The sequence below is a fragment of the Mastigoproctus giganteus genome, chromosome 9, assembly GCF_048544385.1.
Source record: "Mastigoproctus giganteus isolate SK-2022 chromosome 9, ASM4854438v1, whole genome shotgun sequence".
Lineage (NCBI taxonomy): Eukaryota > Metazoa > Arthropoda > Arachnida > Uropygi > Thelyphonidae > Mastigoproctus > Mastigoproctus giganteus.
The window spans coordinates 28,567,580-28,589,669 of record NC_143583.1 but is presented as its reverse complement, the minus strand read 5'-3'; the positions used below and the strand labels follow the sequence as shown (position 1 = coordinate 28,589,669).

General features: G+C 37.1%; 1 protein-coding gene across 1 annotated transcript in view; it reads right to left on the bottom strand.

The window, feature by feature from the left end:
* The window catches only part of GPHR (Golgi pH regulator), a 192,674-nt gene that overhangs the window by 144,974 nt on the left and 25,610 nt on the right, over positions 1–22,090 (bottom strand). The window contains exon 2 of the mRNA XM_090381737.1: positions 19,030–19,089. Within this exon, the coding sequence (XP_090237863.1) occupies positions 19,030–19,089 (60 nt within the window). The remainder of the gene's footprint in view (positions 1–19,029; positions 19,090–22,090) is intronic.

Sequence of the window (22,090 nt, the reverse complement as noted above, 5' to 3'; positions counted from 1 at the left end):
CAATACAGTTAGGTGAATCCACGGATATTTCAAACCTTGCTGAACTTATTGTATATGTCAGATACTGCTACGAGGGAGATATTTTGGAGGATTTTCTATTTTGCAAAGCTTGGAAGGAAGAATGATGGATGAGAAGATTTTTGATGTTATAAATATTTTCTTTCAAACATATAATCTAATGTTTTTTTTTTTTTTTTTTTTTTTATGAAAACCCCAAACACGAGAGGAATTAGAACCTATAGTACTTGGGTTGGAGGTTGAAAAGATGAAAGAAGATATTTGTTGACATTAGACTCGAACCTCTGTAGATTGTAATTTTCAGGAAATACATACGAAGGAAGGTTGTTCCAGAAAACAGCAGTTGAATGAATAAACGAGGAAGATAAAAAGTTGGTTCTGTGAGATTGAAGTTGGACAGTAAATGTTGGCTGGTGGCAGTACGTGTTCGGACTATTTTGAAAGAGAGAGTGGGAATAATAGAAGCCAATTCTAAAGAACAGGGCCCATGGAAGTATCTGTAGAAAAGGTATGTAGCAGAAACAGTACGTCTATGAGACACCGAGTGAAGAGACTCTATTAGAGAGGAGTCATTAATTAACCTAACTGCCCTCTTCTGAATGGAATCTAGAAGCTTGAGAGAGGTTTTGGGGGCACCACCCCAGATGTGGGAACAATATTCCACGGTAGGGCACATTTGCGATTTGTACAGAGTGAACAGCTGTTTGGAAGAAAAGTAATGCTGAGAGCGAAATAGAAAACCAAGTTTTTTAGATGCAGAGGAAGTAATATTTGTAATGTGCTTGTGTCAAGAGACATTAGAAGTCAGGGTAATCCTTAAAAGAGATATATCAACTTACATAGAAAGCGGAGTGTCACCAAAGGTAAGCATAGGAACAGAAGAATCCTTTTTGTGAGACATAAGACAAGACTGCATTTTAGAAGGATTGAAATCAACTAAGTTGTCTTTGCTCCACTGGAGAATTACCTGGAGATCAGCATTTAAGGAATTGGTAGCTGACATTCGAAAAGTTGAAGCTGATTGAGCAGGGCAAGGTTTCTCAAAATGGAAAGTGGAATGCAATATGCTATCATTGGCAAAACTATGGATAGGATTTCCAGTCAATGGAAGAAGGTCATTAATATAGAAGAGGAAAAGAGTGGGGGAAAGAACTGAACCTCGGGAGACACTAGCATTGGTGGAGAAGTTAGAAGACAGAGTGCCATCTACCATCACCCTCAATGAGCGATAAAAGAGAAAACTGGATAACCAATTACAAAAAACAGTTGGCAAACCATAAGATGGAAGCTTGTTTAGAAGATCTTTATGCCAAACACAATCGAAAACCTTTGAGATGTCAAGAGCAACTGCTTGTGTTTCACCGAACTTTTCCATTGAATTTGTCCATAAATGGGTAACATAAGCCAGAATGTCACCAGTGGGCCGACACACTGACAGAATCCATTCTGGCAATCTTTGATCAGACGGAAGGTTTCTAGGTAGTTTAAGAGTTGGCAGTTAATTGATTTTTCCATTACTTTAGAAAGAGAAGAAGTAAGTACAATGGGACGATAATTGGATGGGAGGGATTTATCACCCTTTTTAGGAACTCGCTGGATATGAGCAAATTTCCAAGCAGAAGGAAAAACACCTTTGGAATAAGAATGTGAAAAAAGATGGCAAAGAACAGGAGCACAGGTTTTGAGAACAAGTGGAGAAATACCATCAGAACCTGGAGCTTTCCTAGCATCAAGATTCGTCAAAATCCTTTTGACATCCTTTTGATGGAAGACCACAAGAGGCATTGAATGGAGTGTGCTGGGAATGGTGGAAGGTGTTTTACCAAGATCATTAATACATGAGCTCAAAGAAAAATGGGATGCTAGCAGGTCAGCTTTATCCTTGGCTGAAGTGACAACAGAACCATCTGGTTTTGACAGAGGTGGGAGCAGAGATGGGCAGAAGTTGTGGCCAATAGCTTTAGCAAGAGACCAGAAGGCTCGGCTACCATTAGGGCAAGAAGCAAGTTTTCTACTCTTAGCCTGTTCAAAATCTAGTTTGATCTGATTATTAACTGCTTTACATTGTTGCAAGCTTTGGTGTAGGCAGAAAATGAAACTGAAGAACTGGAAACAAGCCAATTACAATATGCAATGTTCTTCTCTTGAACAGCCTTAGCACATTTATTGGAAAACCAAGGTTTAGATAAAGGACGAGATTTTAAAGTGGAGTGTGGGATAAAGGATTCCATTCCTACAAGAATAATTTCACTGACATAATCTGAGCAAACACTGCCATCAGAAGTTTTGAAACAGTAATCCGACCAAGGAAAAGAATAAAAGAAATCTCGCAGGTCATCTCATTTTGCATTCTTGTAATGCCAAAGAATACGAGGTTGGGAATAGCCATGAGAAAAAGGCTCCATTGGAGAAGAGACAATCACCAAATTGTGATCTGAGGTGCCTAAAGGACCACTCACTTCGATCATGTACTTAGAAGGGTTGTTTGTGAGAAAAAGATCAAGTGTGTCGGCTGTATGGTTAGGACTGTCCGGTATTCTTGTGGGCAAATGAACAATCTGTGCAAGGTCATTAGTAATTGCAAAAGCCTCAGCATCTCGACCATCTGGGTCGGTGCAACTAGAAAACGGAAGTCAGCTGGAGTTGTGAACATTAAAATCACCTCACTGTTAGGAAAGTTGGAATGGAGAAAGTCAAGTTGCAAAGAGAGGAAGTTAAAGAGCTCCAAATGATTATTGAAGTTGGGAGAATGCTAGAGACAACAGATGAATTTGACAAATGAGGTAGAGATTTTAAGCCAGAGAAGATCGAAAAGAGGAGATTCCAAATTACCAAGTCTCTGACAGGGAATATCGGAACGGACATATGCACATGTACCACCTTTGAGGCGAAAAGAATCATACAGCGAATAATTTGGGCAACTGAGATGAGCAGTGGTTGAATCAACTGATAAAGTGGAACTGTGTAGGAGAAAAATAAAGGTTTCAAAGGCAAAGTAAAGGAAACTGCTCCAAACAGTTTTTAATAATTGCATTATACATAGGGAAGCATTAGTAGCAAAGGAAATGCAAACTGATTTGCACAAATTTTTGAAAGATGCAGTAAGTTTGATCAACTTTATTAAAAGTAGAAGTTTAAATAGTTTGTTTGTTTGTTATTTGGTTTTTAGGAGCATTAGCAACTAAGGCCATATTGCTCTGGGATATGCGGTGGTCATTTCCTGACCTTTCCGCATCCTCCGTATTTGGTGGTGACGGGCTCGAACTCCGGTTTAATCAAGAAGCGTGTGCTATGCACTGCTGCTCCTTCCCACCTGGCTATGGAGGCGCCTGTTTAAATAGCAGAATTTTCACTATACTTTGTAATGAAATAGGATCCACTTATGAAATGCTTCCTTTATATATGAAAGTGAGGTGGTTGTCCTGTGGTAAAGTGTTGCGATGTCTTTTTGACCTCATACATGTTTTATTGTTTTTAATAAGGGTTTTTTTTTTTTTTTTTGGCTGATGCTATATAAAGCATGCTATATAATGCTAAAATCAGAACCTTGCTCAATTGTTTACAAATCAAAAATGGCTTGGAAAACTTAGTTACCTTGTCCATATATTTCAAAAACTTAATGATTTAAATTTAAGTCTTCAAGGACAAGGAACAAATGGAAAACTGAAAATTGGAAATCTTTGGAAAACTGAATTTGAGTGTAATAATACCGAAATGTTCCCATGTTTATCTGATTTTGTGAATAGCAATAACAAAAAAAGTTGTAATGGATTCGTGATCCCTTTGCTTTTGAAATTTCTTCATGCCCCGAAATTACCACTGAGCAAAAGGAAGATCTTATCAACCTGTCATCTGACAAGGCATTATGTGCTTATTTCAAGACAAGTTGTGAAAAATTTTGGCTTTCTCATCGAGACAAGTACCCAGAATTATTGAGAATGGAGATACAAACATTGCTGCCTTTTGGGTCTACATATTTATGTGAAGTTGGTTTCTCAAAATTAACGGTTATAAATAAATAAATAAATTTTCTGTTTATACTCCGGGACGACCAAATGGTCAGAGGAGTTCACAAGATAGATAGAATACAAGAAACAGCACCATATTCAGTAGTCATGGGCTTGAACCCCGGTCACTCAAGGCACGTGTACTTATGCACCCGCGCACCTGACCACTAGGCTACGGCGGCCTCTTATGATACAGAAGATGACATGAGATTGGCAATTTTAGATACTGCACCAAATATGGATCAGATATTATCAGTTATCCAGGCTCATCCTTCTCATTAATTGTTTTGTTTTGTAATCTTAACTGAAGAATAAAAATTTCATTTATTGTTTTTTCTGTATTAAATTAAAATATTATACAATTATTTAATTGTAAATTAAAAAGGAAACAGGTTTTTTTTATTCCTTTCTCAGTAAACAAATAAAATTTTCTACTACATAATTTATAAAATGCCATTTTTCTTCTCTAAAGATCATCCCACCTTGGGGTTTACACTGAAGGGTCGTGTCAATTTTATATTTAATCAAGGGGGTCATGAGCAAAATAAGTTGCCCGCCACTGCATTACACTGCCCAAATCTTCTGGGCCACTTTTCTATTCAGGTGGTATACTTAAGAGCAAATATAAGCTAAACGTATAGAAATTTTCTGAACTAAATGTGTAATTAGATATGAAGTTCTCCAAGCAGTGCAGACAAAACCATTGACAAAACCACACAAGCTGCTAGGACAGCTTATGCAGTTTTGTCAATGATCTATAGGAACTTTGCTCCTATAGATCATTGACAAAAGCAGGGATAAGGAGGTGATTATTCCACTGTATAAGGTAAAGGTCAGACCACACCTTGAGTACTGCTTTGGAAGACTGCTGCACGAATTGGAGCAGTGTGGCATTGGAGGCAAATTGCTGCTATCAATAAAGGGGTGGTTGAGGGGGAGAAGACAGAGAGTGGTAATCAATGGACACTGCTCATCGTGGACTAATGTTATTAGTGGAGTCCCTCAGGGTTCAGTATTGGGTCCATTATTGTATTCTGTAATTATAAATATCAATGATTGTATATCGGGCTTAATGTCCAAGTTTGCAGACGATACGAAGGTTGGTAGGGTTGTCAAGGACACTACTGACACTATGCTGCTGCAACAGGATCTGGAAAGGTTGAGCAGATGGGCTAAGAGGTGGCAAATGAAGTTTAACATTGACAAATGTAAAGTACTACATATGGGAAACAGCAACCCCAGAGCAACGTATCAACTCTGTGGTACTACACTGAGAGTGGTAGAGAAGGAAAGGGACCTGGGGGTAATTGTGCAGGCAGATACAAAGTCCTCTGAGCAGTGCAGACGGGCTGCAAGAGTAGCTCATGGTGTATTGTCAATGATATATAGGAATTTTTCTAGCAGGGATAAGGAGGTGATTATTCCCTTGTATAATGCAATAGTCGGGCCACACCTAGAGTACTGTATACAGGCCTGGAGGCCTCATTTCAATAAGGAAGTAGAGTTGCTGGAACGAGTACAGAGAAGAGCAACAAGATTAGTGAATGGAACAAAGGGGTGCTCTTACGAAGAAAGGCTTAAGTTTTGCAAATTACAGTGTCTTGAGACTAGGCACCAGCGAGGGGATCTGACAGAGGTGTATAAAGCCTTGAATGGTTTGAGCATGCTCAATGCTGATGGGATTCTTCCTCTTGCTCAGAATAATCACCTGAGAGGGCATAAATTCAAATTGAGGAAAGACAGATGTAAGATAGACGTGCGGAAATTTGCCATAAGCCAGTGGGTGGTTGGTTGGCAGAACAGACTTCCATCCCTTGTCGTGGAAGTTGATAGCCTAAATAAGTTTAAGGCTCAGCTGGACAGGTATTTCGAATGAACAGAGGGGTGAAGTGGAAGTGGTTATTTTTTATTTATTTATTTTTTTTTTTTTTTTTTTTTGGCTGATGCTGCATAAACTTGCTTTCTTGCATCATTTGCTAATACTAATACTATGAAAATCTAAACATACTATATATATATATACAAATCAAATTTCCCATAATATAAATCAATTTAACAATGAAAATATGCTTTAATTCGTTAGTTCAGTGGTTCCCAAACTGGGATCTGTGAAAGACCCTCTAGAACTGGACAAATCATTAGTTGTATGTATAGCAAATTGATTATTAATAAAGTTATCATAAATTTATGTAAAAATAAAGTTGAGTTGTTCTAAACATAAAACTTCGAATTTTCTTTTCAGAAAACCCAGTGCTCAGAGAGAGAGAAACATATATATAAATATATATATAATTATGAATTATTATAATGTGAATTGGAATATCATTGGTTTTGCTGAAACAAGAAGAAGAAATGAATCACTTATAAGTTTATCAAGTGGAAATCTGCTGTACACCAATGGAAACAGTGAAAGGAGTGAAGGTGGAGTTGGGTTTCTGGTCCATAAAGATTTTAAAAAACAACATTTTGGAATTCAAAAGTACATCACCAAGAGTGTCAAGACTAATACTCAAGATTTCTAAGAGATACAAGCTAAAGATTATAATGATTTATGCACCAACATCGAGCCATGATGATGAAGAGGTTAAAGAAATGTACACCGAAATTGAGTCTTCTAGATGAGCAGAAAACCCACTACACTATTATTATGGGGGACTTCAATGCTAAGGTTGGAAAAAGACAAAACAGCGCAGAAAGGGGAACTATAGGAAATTTTGGAATTGGTGAAAGAAATGAAAGAGGTGAAAGACTTGTGGAATTTGCAGAATCTCAAGGACTGTCAGTAATGAACACTTTTTTCAAGAAAAGGGTGAACAGAAAGTGGACATGGAAGAGTCCAAATGGATTAACTACTAATGAAATCGACTTCATCCTCACTAACAGAAGATATATTGTGAATGATGTTACCGTCCTGAATAAGGTAAATGTTGGAAGTGATCACAGAATGGTAAGATGTACACTTGATATAGATGTAGGAAAGGAAAGGAAAAAACTGACTCGAGTAAATAATACAAAGGTCTTTGAGATAACAGAAGAGGAGAAAAAGCAGTATGTACTGGAACTTAAGAACAAGTATGAGCTTCTGCAGACTGCTGAGGACCAAGATATCGACGAGGAATATTACAACTTTTTGAAAGTGATAAAGCCCAAGAAACCTATAGGGAAAAAGAAATCCAAAGAAGAAAAAATTAGTCAAGAAACACTTGTCATGATGAACCGAAGACGACAAATGAAAAGCAAGAAAAACACTGACAGGGAGAAAATTGAGTATACTGAGTTATGCAAAGCCATTAGAAAGAGACTCAGAGAGGACATAAGAAGATTTAACACAAGAAAAGTAGAACAAGCATTAAGGGAAAACAAAGGATTTAAATCAGCAGCCATGAGCAGTAATACAGAAAGACAAATGATACTGAAACTGAAGAATAGCGATGGTGTACTTATAAACAGCAGAGAAGGCATAATTCAAATAGCAGAAGACTACTATAGAGAATTATACAAGGAGCAGGGGAATGATGCCAGCAGTGGGGAAGATGGATTGCAAAGTAGCAACACATACGACATACCCAATATTCTTCCTGATGAGGTAGAACATGCATTGAAGAAAATGAAGAATCAGAAAGCCCCGGGGGAAGATGAAGTTACTGTAGAGTTGTTAAAATTGGGAGGAAGAGACTTAACACAAAAACTGGCAAGGCTCTTCACAAAGTGCATTAGAAAAGGTGTGACGCCTAAGCAGTGGAATAATGCAATCATAGTTTTGCTGCATAAGAAAGGAGATAAATCAGAAATTGGAAATTACAGACCAATTAGCTTGTTATCCCACATCTACAAGTTGTTCACAAGGGTCATTACTAACAGATTAGAAAGAATACTTGATGAGAATCAACCGAAAGAGCAAGCTGGCTTTAGGACAGGATTCTCAACTATGGATCACCTTCACGTAATATCACAGCTAATGGAGAAAGCAAATGAATATAAAACACCATTATGCCTGGCATTTGTGGATTATGAAAAGGCATTTGACTCTATACAGCATAAGGCAATGTTTCGGGCACTGGAAAGACAAGGCATTGATACCCCATATATTATGATTTTGAAGAAAATATACGAGAGTGCTACCTCCTTTATTAGACTAGACAAAGACAGTAGGAAATTTAAAATTGAGAAAGGAGTTCGACAAGGAGACACAATATCTCCGAAGCTGTTTACTGCTGCCCTTGAGGAAGCTTTCAGAAGATTAGACTGGTCGCAGAAAGGAGTCAATGTGAACGGAGAGTACCTAAACCATTTACGATTTGCAGACGACATTGTGGTCATAAGCCATGATCCCAAAGAATTAGAGGAAAATCTTAATCAGTTATGCACAGCTAGTAAGGATTTTGGACTAAAGATGAATATGGCTAAAACAAAAGTAATGATGAACAAGTATGCCACAGAAAGGGAAATAATGATTGAAGGAGCAGTAATTGAAAAGGTGGAGTCATATACTTATCTGGGACAAGTTATTAGCTGTAATAATGATAAATGGCTGGAAGTCAAGAGAAGAATAAATTTTGGATGGATAGCATTCAGGAAATATAGTCACATACTGAAGAGCAATATCCCAGTTTGTCTGAAACGTAAAATAATGAACCAATGTATACTCCCCACCATGACTTATGGAAGTGAAACTTGGGCACTCACCAAAAGAATGGAAGAGAAGCTGAGAACTACACAGCGAAGAATGGAACGAATCATATTGGGAATCAGACTGTTAGATAAGAAGAGAAACACATGGATTAGGCAACAAACTCAAGTAAAGGACATTCTTATCAAAACTAAAGAACTAAAATGGTCTTGGGCAGGACACATAGCTCGAAGACATGATGACAGATGGACTAAGAAAATAACAGAATGGTACCCAAGAGGAGCTAGAAGAAAACCTGGAAGACAAAGGCGGAGATGGATAGATGAAATTCATGAGTTTGTGGGTAGTAAATGGATGTCCAGTGCTCAAAACAGAAGGAACTGGAAAGTTGCTGGAGAGGCCTTCATCCTGCAGTGGATTGAAAATGGCTGATGATGATGATAGTAAGTATACATATAAGTATCGAATTTAACTAATGCTACTAATGAAAATACGGTGTACCCTGGGATGTTGTTTGTTTATTATTTGGTTTTTAGGAGCATTAGCAACTAAGGACATATTGCTCTGGGAAATGCGGTGGTCATTCCTTGACCTTTCCGCATCCTCCGTATTTGGTGGTGACGGGCTCAAACCCCGGTCTAATCAAGAAGCGTGTGCTATGCACTGCTGCTCCTTCCCACCTGGCTACGGAGGCGCCTGTACCCTGGGAGCGATATATGTGTTGAACAAAGGGTGGAAGAAAGGAAAAGAAAATAAGTGTAACGATATAAAATGAAAAGAACCAAAAAACGAAAATTTTGAAAAATCAACGACCAAGGTAGAAATAGCATTGCAGTATCTTTCATAATTTTTGTGTCTTCTTCAGAGGTCATCCACCAAAATTATGAAAAGGACAGCAATACTCTTACTTCTGTTTCTGACATATTCTGTATGTCAAAGAACAAGTGTAAGAAACCACGTGGTAAAATCTAAAAAGAATTTTGAATACAAATTTTGAATAAATAATTACAATCAAGTTATGCAAAACTATTATGTGTTACTAAAGTATTACATACAGAACATGGATGACCTTACAGAAGTAAGTAGACCGCTATGAAAGTGAAATAGGCGAAGACAAAGGAAAGGAGTGACCGAATGACAAGGACTTACCGCTACTGGTGGTGTTGACAGAAAAGACTGTGCCGGAGGCTAACCCGTGTATATATGCGTAGATATGCTAGCGGTGCCTAGCGTTAGACGAATTTTGGTGTCTGTATATTATGTAATGAATTTAAAAAGGCGGTGGAGCTGCGCTAGGCTAAGATTAAGTATATATACTTAATCTTAGTATATATACTAAGATAAGATATACTAATTAAATATATATATATATATATATATATATATACAGAAACTCCCAGACTTACTTAAGTAATGCTAGACTTATGGAAATTCGACTTTATGTAAGTTTTTGCTGGCCGGTGCAAACTTAAAAAAATCTGGTATTTTGCATCCCATGGGAATAAATGGAGGCATTATGAAAATATCATAATGTGAACCCAATAACACATTTTTTTTTTTTTTTTTTTTTTTGTAATTCGTTCGAATTCCTTGGAAGTTGAAAATTTTGCTATATTACTAAGCTATTTATCTCTCTAAAAGGTCATTTTTATAATGGAAATCACACTACACTTTCATCGTTATCATATGTTCCATTATAAGAATCAATTTTGAATGCCTTTGTGATATTTTTCTAAAGCACATTTCTGGAGGTCACGACCATAAAACAATTTGCACTTTCCAGTTTATTGGGCTTTTCTGTTAGTGCATCTAATTATAAACGGGTAGTAAACTCAATCTTATTGCAAATGCAATAATACTGATAACTGCAATTGTGTGGGTTTTTATGGCGAAATGTGTTCTCCTTCACTGAAATCTTCAATCATATAAAAAACAAATTTTCAGCTACTTCTCTTCATTCCTATATACTTTAGCATTAGCATTAGTAGAGGCATTTGATGCAAGAAAGCAAGCTTATGCAGCATCAGCCAAAAAAAAAAAAAAAACCCACTTCACCCCTCTGTTTGTTCAATATACCATCATCAATATCATTTATAAATACAGAAAACAATAATGGACCCAACACTGAGCCCTGAGGGACTCCACTAATAACATTAGTCCGCGATGAGCAGTGTCCATTGATTACCACTCTCTGTCTTCTCCCCCTCAACCACCCCTTTATCCATAGCAGCAATTTGCCTCCAATGTCACACTGCTCCAATTTGTGTAGCAGTCTTCCATGTGCAACAGTATCAAAAGCCTTTCTAAGATCCAAGTATATAATATCAAAGCTATTCCCTGCATCCAGTTCTTTTGTGACTGCATCATAATATCCAATCAAATTGGTCAGGCAAGACTTCCCCTTAACAAAACCATGCTGTGTCCGAGCTATAACTGAAGTCTTGCCTAAATGATCCTGCAGTGCTTCTTTAACCAGTGCCTCCATTAATTATCCTGGAACAGAAGTTAAGCTCACAGGTCTATAATTACTTGTGTAGGCTTTGATCCTCCTTTGTGAATTGGGGACACATTTGCACATTTCCAGTCTATGGGTACCTCCCCTGAGTCCAAGGAAGCTCTCATAATTATGGCTAAGGATTTGCTTACTTCCTTTGCTGCCTCCTTTAATATAACCAGATAGATCCCATCCACCCCGGGTACCTTTCTTGTGTTTATCTTCAACAGTTTCTCCTCCACTTTACTGCCAGTTATTTCAAGATTCTGTAGCTTACTGCTAGAGTTGAATACACTTCTGGCATTCCACTCGCTGAATAACTCCTCATGTGTGAATGTCGATGCAAAATATTCATTTAGTTTGTTAGCTACCTGAGCAGGGTCATCAACAGTTGACCCATCAATATCAAGTGGACCAATCTGATTCATCCCCTTCCTTCTAGAGTTTACATAAGTAAAGAACTCTTTGCTGCTTTTCTTTGCATCCCTTGCCAAGGATTTCTCGTACTTTGCCTTCGCCTGCCTAACCTCCTTTGTAACTTGGTTGCATATCAACTTGTATCTATCATAGGCTTCTGTGTCGTGTTAATTTGTAAGTATCCCATGCATTTTTCTTCTCTGCCGTATGCCTCATTAGTTCATCTGACATCCATTTTGGCCTAAACCTTGAACAATATTTCTTAGTTGGTATGTAAAGCATAGCAGCTTCCAAGATTAATTCTTTGAATGCTTCCCATTTTGAATTTGCTGTTGGTAACATCATCAGTTGGTCCCACTGTATAGAATTTAAATACTGTCTCAGTCCATCGTAGTCGCCTTTATGGAAGCAATAACCCTTCCCTTTACCCCTAATGGTAGTTACCTCTTTGAGTAAATCTCACTTCAGCACACTGTGATCACCGCCACCTAGTGGTTCATTTATCTGCAGATTCTTAATGCATGAAGAATCACTGCTGATAATCAAATCAAGAGTATTACTCCCTCTAGTTGCCTCCCGAACATGCTGATGTAGAAAACGATCATCCAATAAATCCACAAAAGCCCTGCTAGTGTGTGAGTGACCAGCCCCCAAATTCCAGTCAATATCTGGGAAATTAAAATCTCCCATTATAAGACTCTGATTTACTGGCCCACTCTATTTCCCTGTACAGTTTCTTATTATACTCATCAGAGTCATTAGGCCTATAGCACACTCCCACTCTCAATTTTGATCTCCCAATGCTTATGTCACACCAAACTGACTCAACACTGCACTGTCCAGCGATGTCGACTGGCTTCGCTTCCTTGGTTTTTATGTGTTTCTTAACTAATAGCATAACCCCTCCCCCCTTCCTATCCTGTCTATCCTTTCTGTAGACGTTGTACTCCCCAAATTGCATTTCTGCATCCCTTATATCTGTGTGACACCACGCCTTTGATGTTTTGAGCAATACCTCAAATTCATCAAATTTATTTACTAAACTCCTAGCATTGGTGTACACGCAAGTACACCTGCACCTGTTTCTATTCTTAGCTACCCTAACACAACCCATGTGTTTACTTGTAAATAAATAAATAAATTTTCTGTTTATACTCCGGCACGACAACCAAGTAAGTCAGTAGAGTTTACAATAAATCGTCAATACAAATATTTATCGTATTTAGTAGTCATGGGTTTGAACCCCCGGTCACTCAAGGAACGCGTGCTATGCACTCTCGCTCCTGACCACTCGGCTACGTCGTACCGCAATGGCTCCCAGTAGTCTCTGAAATATCATGCATCTTGTTTTTCAGGCTTCTGCTCATTCTAATAGAAGCAGTGCAAGAATCTCTTTCACCTCTGCCAGTGGCTACTGTCAATCTATTGGTCTTTGTCTCCCCCCCAAGCTAGCAGTTTTCCGACCCACCTAACACTGCCTCGATAGCATCAGCAAATATTCTTGCACCCTTTCTATTTAAGTGTATCCCATCCCTTCTGTTAACAAGTACAGACCAGGCTGAAAAAAATTCTACCCCTTGAGCCTTGCACAATCTTTCCAGAGCCGAATTGATCGACAAGGCTCTCATCATATACTCCCTCCTATCGTGTCTGGGCAGAATTGCAGACACTTTCAAATTCAACCCTAATTCTGGGCTTTTGTTCAACAGTGACCTGTACTTGTTAAGTAATTCTGCCGGTCTCCTACTCTTAATATCATTAGTGCCAACATGTACAACTATATCACCTTTTGTGCCCTTAAAAGATGATATTCGCTCTACAACGTCATCAACCTTTGCCCCTGGCAGACATACCCTGGTCCTGTTCCACCTATCCTTTTTACAAAGCATGTTCCCCGTTTCCCTGACAATAGAGTCACCAACAACTACTAGTTCCTTCGGGACCAGCGCATTCTGCATTTTCCATCCATATTATTAACAGCTGTTCCATCTTCGACATAGCACCTGAATGCTGTTTGTGATCACTGTTGATCTTTGACATGTTCTTTTATATGCTCACTGTCCTTTAAAATAGTATTCTCTGTTGAAGCAGTGAGACCTAATAGAAGCAGTGCTGTGGCGCCTCCGTAGCCAGGTGGGAAGGAGCAGCAGCAGCAGTGCGTATTACAATTACTTATTACAATGAAGGGAAAGCGACCAATGGAAAGTGTAAGTGGTGGCAGTGCCAAGAAATTAAACAAAACTGATTTAGAAATGAAGATGAAAATGATTAAGAAGTACGAAGCAGGACAAAGTTTGTCATCTACTGCAAGGGAATTAGGTCTCGTTGTTGTTGTTTGGTTTTTAGGAGCATTAGCAACTAAGGCCATATTGCTCCGGGATATGTGGTGGTCATTTCCTGACCTTTCCGCATCCTCCGTATTTGGTGGTGACGGGCTCGAACCCCGATCTAATCAAGAAGCGGGTGCTACGCACTGCTGCTGCTCCTTTCCACCTGGCTACGGAGGCGCCACAATTAGGTCTCACTGCTTCAACAGAGAATACTATTTTAAAGGACAGTGAGCATATAAAAGAACATGTCAAAGATCAACAGTGATCACAAACAGCATTCAGGTGCTATGTCGAAGATGGAACAGCTGTTAATAACATGGATGGAAAATCAGATTCGGAAGCGAGTGCCCCTGAGTGTAATGACCATTCAAGCAAAAGCAACAAGTATTTATAAAGATATTAAGGATAAGTACGGCAAACCCCAACATTGACAAGTTTGTGGCAAGCAACAGGTGGTTTAATAGGTTTAAGCATCGCACTGGTTTCCACAACGTTAAAGTATATGGTGAAGGTGCCAGTGCCAATTCTGCAGCTGCAGAGAAATTTTATGATGTGTTGGAAAAAATTGATGAAGGCAGGTATTCAACGCAGCAAATTTTTAGTGTTGACGAGACTGCTCCGTATTGGAAAAAAAAGTCGGATCAAACATACATTGCCAAAGTGGAAAATACAATGCCAGGTTCAAAGCATCAAAAGATAGGGCCACGCTCTTGCTTGGGGCTAATGCAGTGGGAGATTACAGATTAAAACCACTGCTTGTGTACCATTCTGGAAATCCTCGTGCATTTAAGGGCATCAATAAACCCGTCCTACCCGTGCATTTCTGACTGAACCAGAGAGCAGGGATAACAATATCTCTCTTTGAGGGTTGGTTTAAAAGCTGCTTCATTCCAGAGGTTGAAAAATATTGTAAAGACAACGTTCCTTTCAAGATTTTGCTTCTATGAGATAATGCTCCTGGATATCCTACGCAACTAAGATGATTTCAATTCGAATGTGAGAGTCATATTTCTACTACCCAAACACGACTTCACTCATTCAACCCATGGATCAGGGTGTTATTTCGAATTTAAAAGCATACTATTTACACACAACATTTGCTCAAGCATTGTCTGCAGTAGACAAGAAAAAATTTATGTTAAGAGACCTTTGGAAATCTTACAATATTTACCATGCCATCTTAAACATTAATAAGGTCTGGGCCGAAATTACTAAAAGTTGTTTAAATGGTGCATGGAAGAAAATATGCCCATAAAAGGCTTTGAAAGATTTGAAAAAGATGAATCATATGAAGAAGTTACAGATAAACTGAAATAACTCTACAATCAGATAAGATTGTAGAGTTATTTCAGTTGGAGGTTGATGCCAAACACATGAAGGAGTTAATACAGGAAGAAGAGAAGTATCTAATGAAGAACTTATTGACTTGCAGGCAGCGATAGTGAAGGAGGAAAATGCTGATGAAGCTCAAGATGTACCAAATGAGGAGCCGAGATGCTTCACCACCAGAGAGATGGAATAGCATCGGCAATGGCGAGGTTCGAGAAGACAGATCCGGACAGCGAATGATTCTTAAAAGTTAACAGAGGGATGAATGATATGCTTGCTTGCTACAAAGAAATCTACGATGAAAAGAAAAAAGCCACTATCCAGTCATCCATTAATATGTTCTTTCATAAGGTTGATCCGCCGACCCCTTCTAAATCTCCACAGCCCTCAACCTCTGTAGCAGCGTACTTATCAGCTGAAGACGTTGATTCTGGCAACGATGCTAGAGAGGTAAAACTTACTGACATTATGCCTGTCTTCTCTCTTTTTTTGTAATTTTATAATTTTGAAATTTTTTTAAATTGCACACTTTTGTAATTTTCCTGCACAATAAGATAAAAAGTTGAATAAATACAATAAATAATTCTATTTACATGTTCGTCAAACATTTCTTTTTTGATTCAATCAATTCAGCGAGCACAGTTGTGAGTGCTGCACAAGCATGAGTGAAATTCTGACTTACGTAGCGGTCTGTGGAACACAACTCTTACGTAAGTGGGGGAGTTCCTGTGTGTGTGTATATATATATATACTGTCATTGAATTATATTAAATATTAACATAAATTAAATTATAATAAAGTGAATAAATAAATAATTAGGCATTCATTAGAGGCAGCAACATGCAATTCCTCCATATGAAGCTGAAATACATCCAATATTTTAAATTAAATAAAATAAAATAAAACATAAGCCAGTAGTATGGCAAAAACTGTAGAGCGAAAATTAACATAAAAATAACCCAAATAAACAAACGAACGAAAAAAAAAGAATAGACATAATAGTAGCCCGATAACCCTTGTATAATTTCGAGTTTTAAATCAGATTAATAAAAACTATACAAATTTAAGGATAATGCCAATTATATAATAATTTAGTGGTACCCCCCCCCCCCCCGAGAGGTACCAGTTCCGAATGACGTGAAATATCACCAAAAGAGGGTTAAAGGAACTACCAAACGATAACAAAATCAAAATAACTTAAAATAAATATAGACTGACCATCATGCCCCATATCGATAGAGGACCACGAGGCCAATAATGGTCATGGAATCGCTGCATTTCAATCGCTATACAAATCGTCGCCATGGTGAAAAGATCGAAGTACCAATTCACCCTCCCTCCTCCGATCGATCCACCAGTGCAGAGGATTTGCACGGCGGTGGTGCTTATGAAGCGAAAAATAAACTATAGAACAGACAGCACTCTAGAGCAGAGCCACACCACTGGCATACTGTAAGCTGAATCAGCTTATATAGAAGAAAAAGGAAAATAGATGGCGACACAGGCGTTTCTAAATTAGCATATCGACCCATTACTATTGAATTATATTAAATGTTGATGAAAGTTAAATTCTAATAAAATAAATAATCAAGCATTCATTAGAGGCAGCAACTTGCAATTCCTCCATATGAAGCTGAAATATATACTGTCATTGAATTATATTAAATATTAACATAAATTAAATTATAATAAAGTGAATAAATAAATAAATAAATAATTAGGCATTCATTAGAGGCAGCGACATGCAATTCCTCCATATGAAGCCGAAATATATACTGTCATTGAATTATAATAAATATTAACATAAATTAAATTATAATAAAGTGAATAAATAAATAAATAATTAGGCATTCATTAGAGGCAGCGACGTGCAATTCCTCCATATGAAACTGAAATACATCCAATATTTTAAATTAAATAAAATAAAATAAAACATAAGCCAGTAGTATGGCAAAAACTGTAGAGCGAAAATTAACATAAAAATAACCCAAATAAACAAACGAACGAAAAAAAAGAATAGACATAATAGTAGCCCGATAACCCTTGTATAATTTCGAGTTTTAAATCCGATTAATAAAAACTATACAAATTTTAGGATAATGCCAATTATATAATAATTTATCATATAATATAATAATGCCAATCATATAATAATAATTTGTTATCGTTTGGTAGTTCCTTTAACCCTCTTTTGGTGATATTTCACGTCATTCGGAACTGGTACCTCTCGGGGGGGGGGGGGGGGGTACCACTAAATTATTATATAATTGGCATTATCCTAAAATTTGTATAGTTTTTATTAATCTGATTTAAAACTCGAAATTATACAAGGTTATCGGGCTACTATTATGTCTATTCTTTTTTTTCGTTCGTTTGTTTATTTGGGTTATTTTTATGTTAATTTTCGCTCTACAGTTTTTGCCATACTACTGGCTTATGTTTTATTTTATTTTATTTAATTTAAAATATTGGATGTATTTCAGCTTCATAAGGAGGAACTGCATGTCGCTGCCTCTAATGAACGCCTAATTATTTATTTATTCACTTTATTATAATTTAATTTATGTTAATATTTATTATAATTCAATGACAGTATATATTTCGGCTTCATATGGAGGAATTGCAAGTTGCTGCCTCTAATGAATGCTTGATTATTTATTTTATTAGAATTTAACTTTCGTCAACATTTAATAATTCAATAGTAATGGGTCGATATGCTAATTTAGCAATGCCTGTGTCGCCATCTATTTTCCTTTTTCTTCTATATAAGCTGAATTCAGCTTACAGTATGTCAGTGGTGTGGCTCTGCTCTAGAGTGCTGTCTGTTCTATAGTTTATTTTTCGCTGCATAAGGACCACCACCGTGCAAATCCTCTGCACTGGTGGATCGATCGGAGGAGGGAGGGTGAATTGGTACTTTGATCTTTTCACCATGGCGACGATTTGTATAGCGATTGAAATGCAGCGATTCCATGACCATTATTGGCCTCGTGGTCCTCTGTCGATATGGGGCATGATGGTCAGTCTATATTGATTTTAAGTTATTTTGATTTTGTTATTGTTTGGTAGTTCCTTTAACCCTCTTTTGGTGATATTTCACGTCATTCGGAACTGGTACCTCTTGGGGGGGGGGTATCGCTAAATTATTATATAATTGGCATTATCCTAAAATTTGTATAGTTTTTATTAATCGGATTTAAAACTCGAAATTATACAAGGGTTATCGGGCTACTACTATGTCTATTCTTTTTTTTCGTTCGTTTGTTTATTTGGGTTATTTTTATGTTAATTTTCGCTCTACAGTTTTTGCCATACTACTGGCTTATGTTTTATTTTATTTTATTTAAAATATTGGATATATATATATATATATATATATAGGGGGGTCCGCAAACTTTTTTTTTCATTTTTGAAGGGGTCCATAGATCTCAGTAGTTTGGGAACCACTGCCTTAGTTTAATCAGTAACATATTGAGGCAACTATAAATTTGTTTCACCAAATGGCAGGATTCCAGAGATAAATTCATTGTCATGTAAACAGTAATCAAATGAACTGATTGCACTGGTATGTAGCTGTTGGAAATGCTTCCCTTCACATTGATAACTTTTAATTCAATAAATTTAATTAAAACTTATTATGGATAAATAAGTGTTTCCAATTTCAATAACTTGGAACAATTTTTATTCAGTAAACTTTCAAGTGTTTTAAAACTTTTCCAATAAAGTAACACTTTCTGTAGATTCTAAAAAATCTAAACATAATATCAAGAAAAATAAGTGCACACACCATCAAAAGCAATTTACCTCATAGTCCTTGAAAAGTTGTTTCACAAAAAATACCCATCCACCAGCAAAAAAGAGAACCTGAATGTTAAAAAAAAATAAGTATATCATACATAAAGGTCATTATTTTTATGTAGTTCAGATAAACCATCAATACTGCATTACTGGCAAGGAAAATGAATCCTTGGCCAAAAATACAGACATCACACTGAACAGCTCTTCAGTTTGATACTTATGTAAAGAGATATTTGCAATTAAAGACTGATGCTGTTCCATTCGAGGTAAGAAACTTGAATTCATGATGCAGTTCACGTCAAGAATAGGCCTGACGTAGCCGAGTGGTCAAGAGAAAGAGTGCATAGCACGCGTTCCTTGAGTGGACCGGGGTTCAAGCCCGTGAACTACTAAATATGATAAATATTTGTATTGACATTTTATTGTAAACTCTACTGACTTGGCTGTCGTGCCGGAGTATAAACAGAAAAAAAAAAAAAAAATGAAAAATGAAGACTACATTGCTCAAAGAAATAAGCTCATGAACAACTGAAAGTAATAATAATACATTTCATTACACTTCATGCAGTGAATGTATACTGTATCTGAATAAACACACTTAGATAGACAGGTCAGCTGCTGAAAGGACGGGTTTGTTTCTATAAAGAAATTTGAAATGCCTTCCATGCATTTTGCAAAGAGCAACAAAATGATAATGCAGTGGTAATGGCTGTATGGAGTCACACAACTAAATCTTTCAAGCTCAAAATGAAGTCAGCTTTCATCAGTTCCATCAAACGGCCCCAGAGAAAACAAACCAAACGATATGGATAGCCATGCTTTAAAACTGGCACAGCATACCCATATCCCAGGGAATGCTGTATTGATGCAGTAATGTTTACAGTGGAGAGCAGAGCTAAAATGCACAGGGATGTCACTGGATTCCAACTCCACTGTACAGCACCAAGCCAAGGGTATATCATCTAGTAAGTTTTGTAGATTATAAGACCATTTTAAAATGATCTTATAGCCCATTAAATCTCATCCCAAGTCAGACAAATGAGGAATAGATAGAGGCCCAATGATTTTTGCTTCATAATGACCCTCCTGTATGAAGTAAACTTCATACAGGAGGGTCAGTTTTGTCAAAATGCCCTGATATCAATTTGGGTCAGTTTTATCAGTCCACAAGATGCATTGACATTATACAAAAACATTATGGGAATCCTAATCCACAAGGTGCACTGACAAAATTGTATGTTGGTGGCCTGTTGTTGCAAAACCTAGTCACATTAGAACACACTATATGAGTTTCTGGACACTGAAAATGATAGATGCAAACAATTTCCTCTCATAATGCAGTGAACAGCTTGGAGTGCTGCATGCTAATAGTCAGATTGGATGCCACTTCTAGAACTGTTTCTTCCACATCAGGCATTCTGAGCACTGCCTACCCTTGTCTGCACCAACCATAGGTACAACACTATGACCATTTCATAGGTGCTTATCAAATTGCTTATGCCGACTGGGCTAGCCGGGTAGGTAAAGTGCCTACCTGGCAACCCAAAGGTCACGGGTTCGATTCCCGCCTCGGGCTGGATATCACGATGGTGCCGAACCAACCGGATGGTTGGATATCCCGGCCACAATACACGAAGGAAGCAAGAAAAAACTTCTTTCTTTGTGTATTGATCACATCATATGACATAAATAAATAAATTGCTTATGACATTTTGCAACTGGCCTGAGTATTGTTGTATGCATGTATAAGTGGCACCATATGTACTTGCTTGGCAATGTCCTGACAACAAGTACATATCATCAGTCATGATTTCCAATTCATCAGAGTCAACAATGAAAGTCGGCCTTCACAAGCAAATGCTTCCTTTAAATTCTTAACATCTAATACATGATAACATTTGCACATACGAAACATCTTTGATGTGCAATTTGTATGGAAACACTTTATAATTGCCTTTTCAGTGCAAATCACTCAGCCCAAATGTAATATCATCAGTTTCTAATTGAAAATATCTCATTACATAAGTGTCAGAACCAAAACTGTTAATTAACAGTATTTGAAGAAGCATACTCTGTATAACTTATAAAGTTGTCAGGCATAATTACAAGATTCTTCTGTCCATGCCAAACAAAAATAAGTATTAAATTTCCAAACAATATTGTACAAATTTTCTTATGAAAATTATAATAGAAAGGAAATATTAATTAAAAGGCTTTTTAATTATGATTATATACACAAAATATCCTATTGCACACGGTCAAATCACTAGCAGATAGGCCATTGGGATAAACTAATCTATAGAGTAATACAAAGGGCATAAAACAAAATGAACCAATCTGAACTTCTAGCAGGTCAACTAATACTGATATTATAGAAGTGACGGAGACATGCTGCTATCTGGAGGCAAGGAAAGAAAAATATAGATTTCTATAATGACCACTCTTATACCACATGAACATTAAGATAGTTTATTTAGCTATTAACTAAATCACTACACATTAAAGGTTACATTAGGGAAATTCAAAGGTCAGCTGGATAGGTTGTCTATTACTGGAGGAGGAAAGGTTGTCTATTTCCTTTTCTCTTATTATTTTATTTATTTTTTTTTCAATTTTTCTCATTATTATTATTGTATTTTTAGTATTTTTATTCTTATTTTATTTATTTTTTATTATTTTATTTCATTTTTCATTTTATTTATTTAATTTTTATTTTTTTCTGGTGCAACATAAACCATAGGCTTCCATGCACCATGTGGACATTGCTAATAACATTGGCATTAGTAGAGGCATATGATGTAAGAAAGCAACCTTATATACAGGGTGTTTCAGTTAAACGTTTCAGAACTTCTAAGAGGGGTAGGGTACATCCTGACAACTCGAAATCATATAGCAATGTGGGGTCGGAAATGCTTTCCTGAAGCGGTATTGTACACAGAAGTCGTCATGCGACATCGTGCAGCACAGATTCGATTTTCGGTCAATGAATGGGCCGGTATTATGGGAGATCACCTCATCGGACCTTACCTGTTACCGTGTCGTCTAACCGGACCTATCTACTTGATCT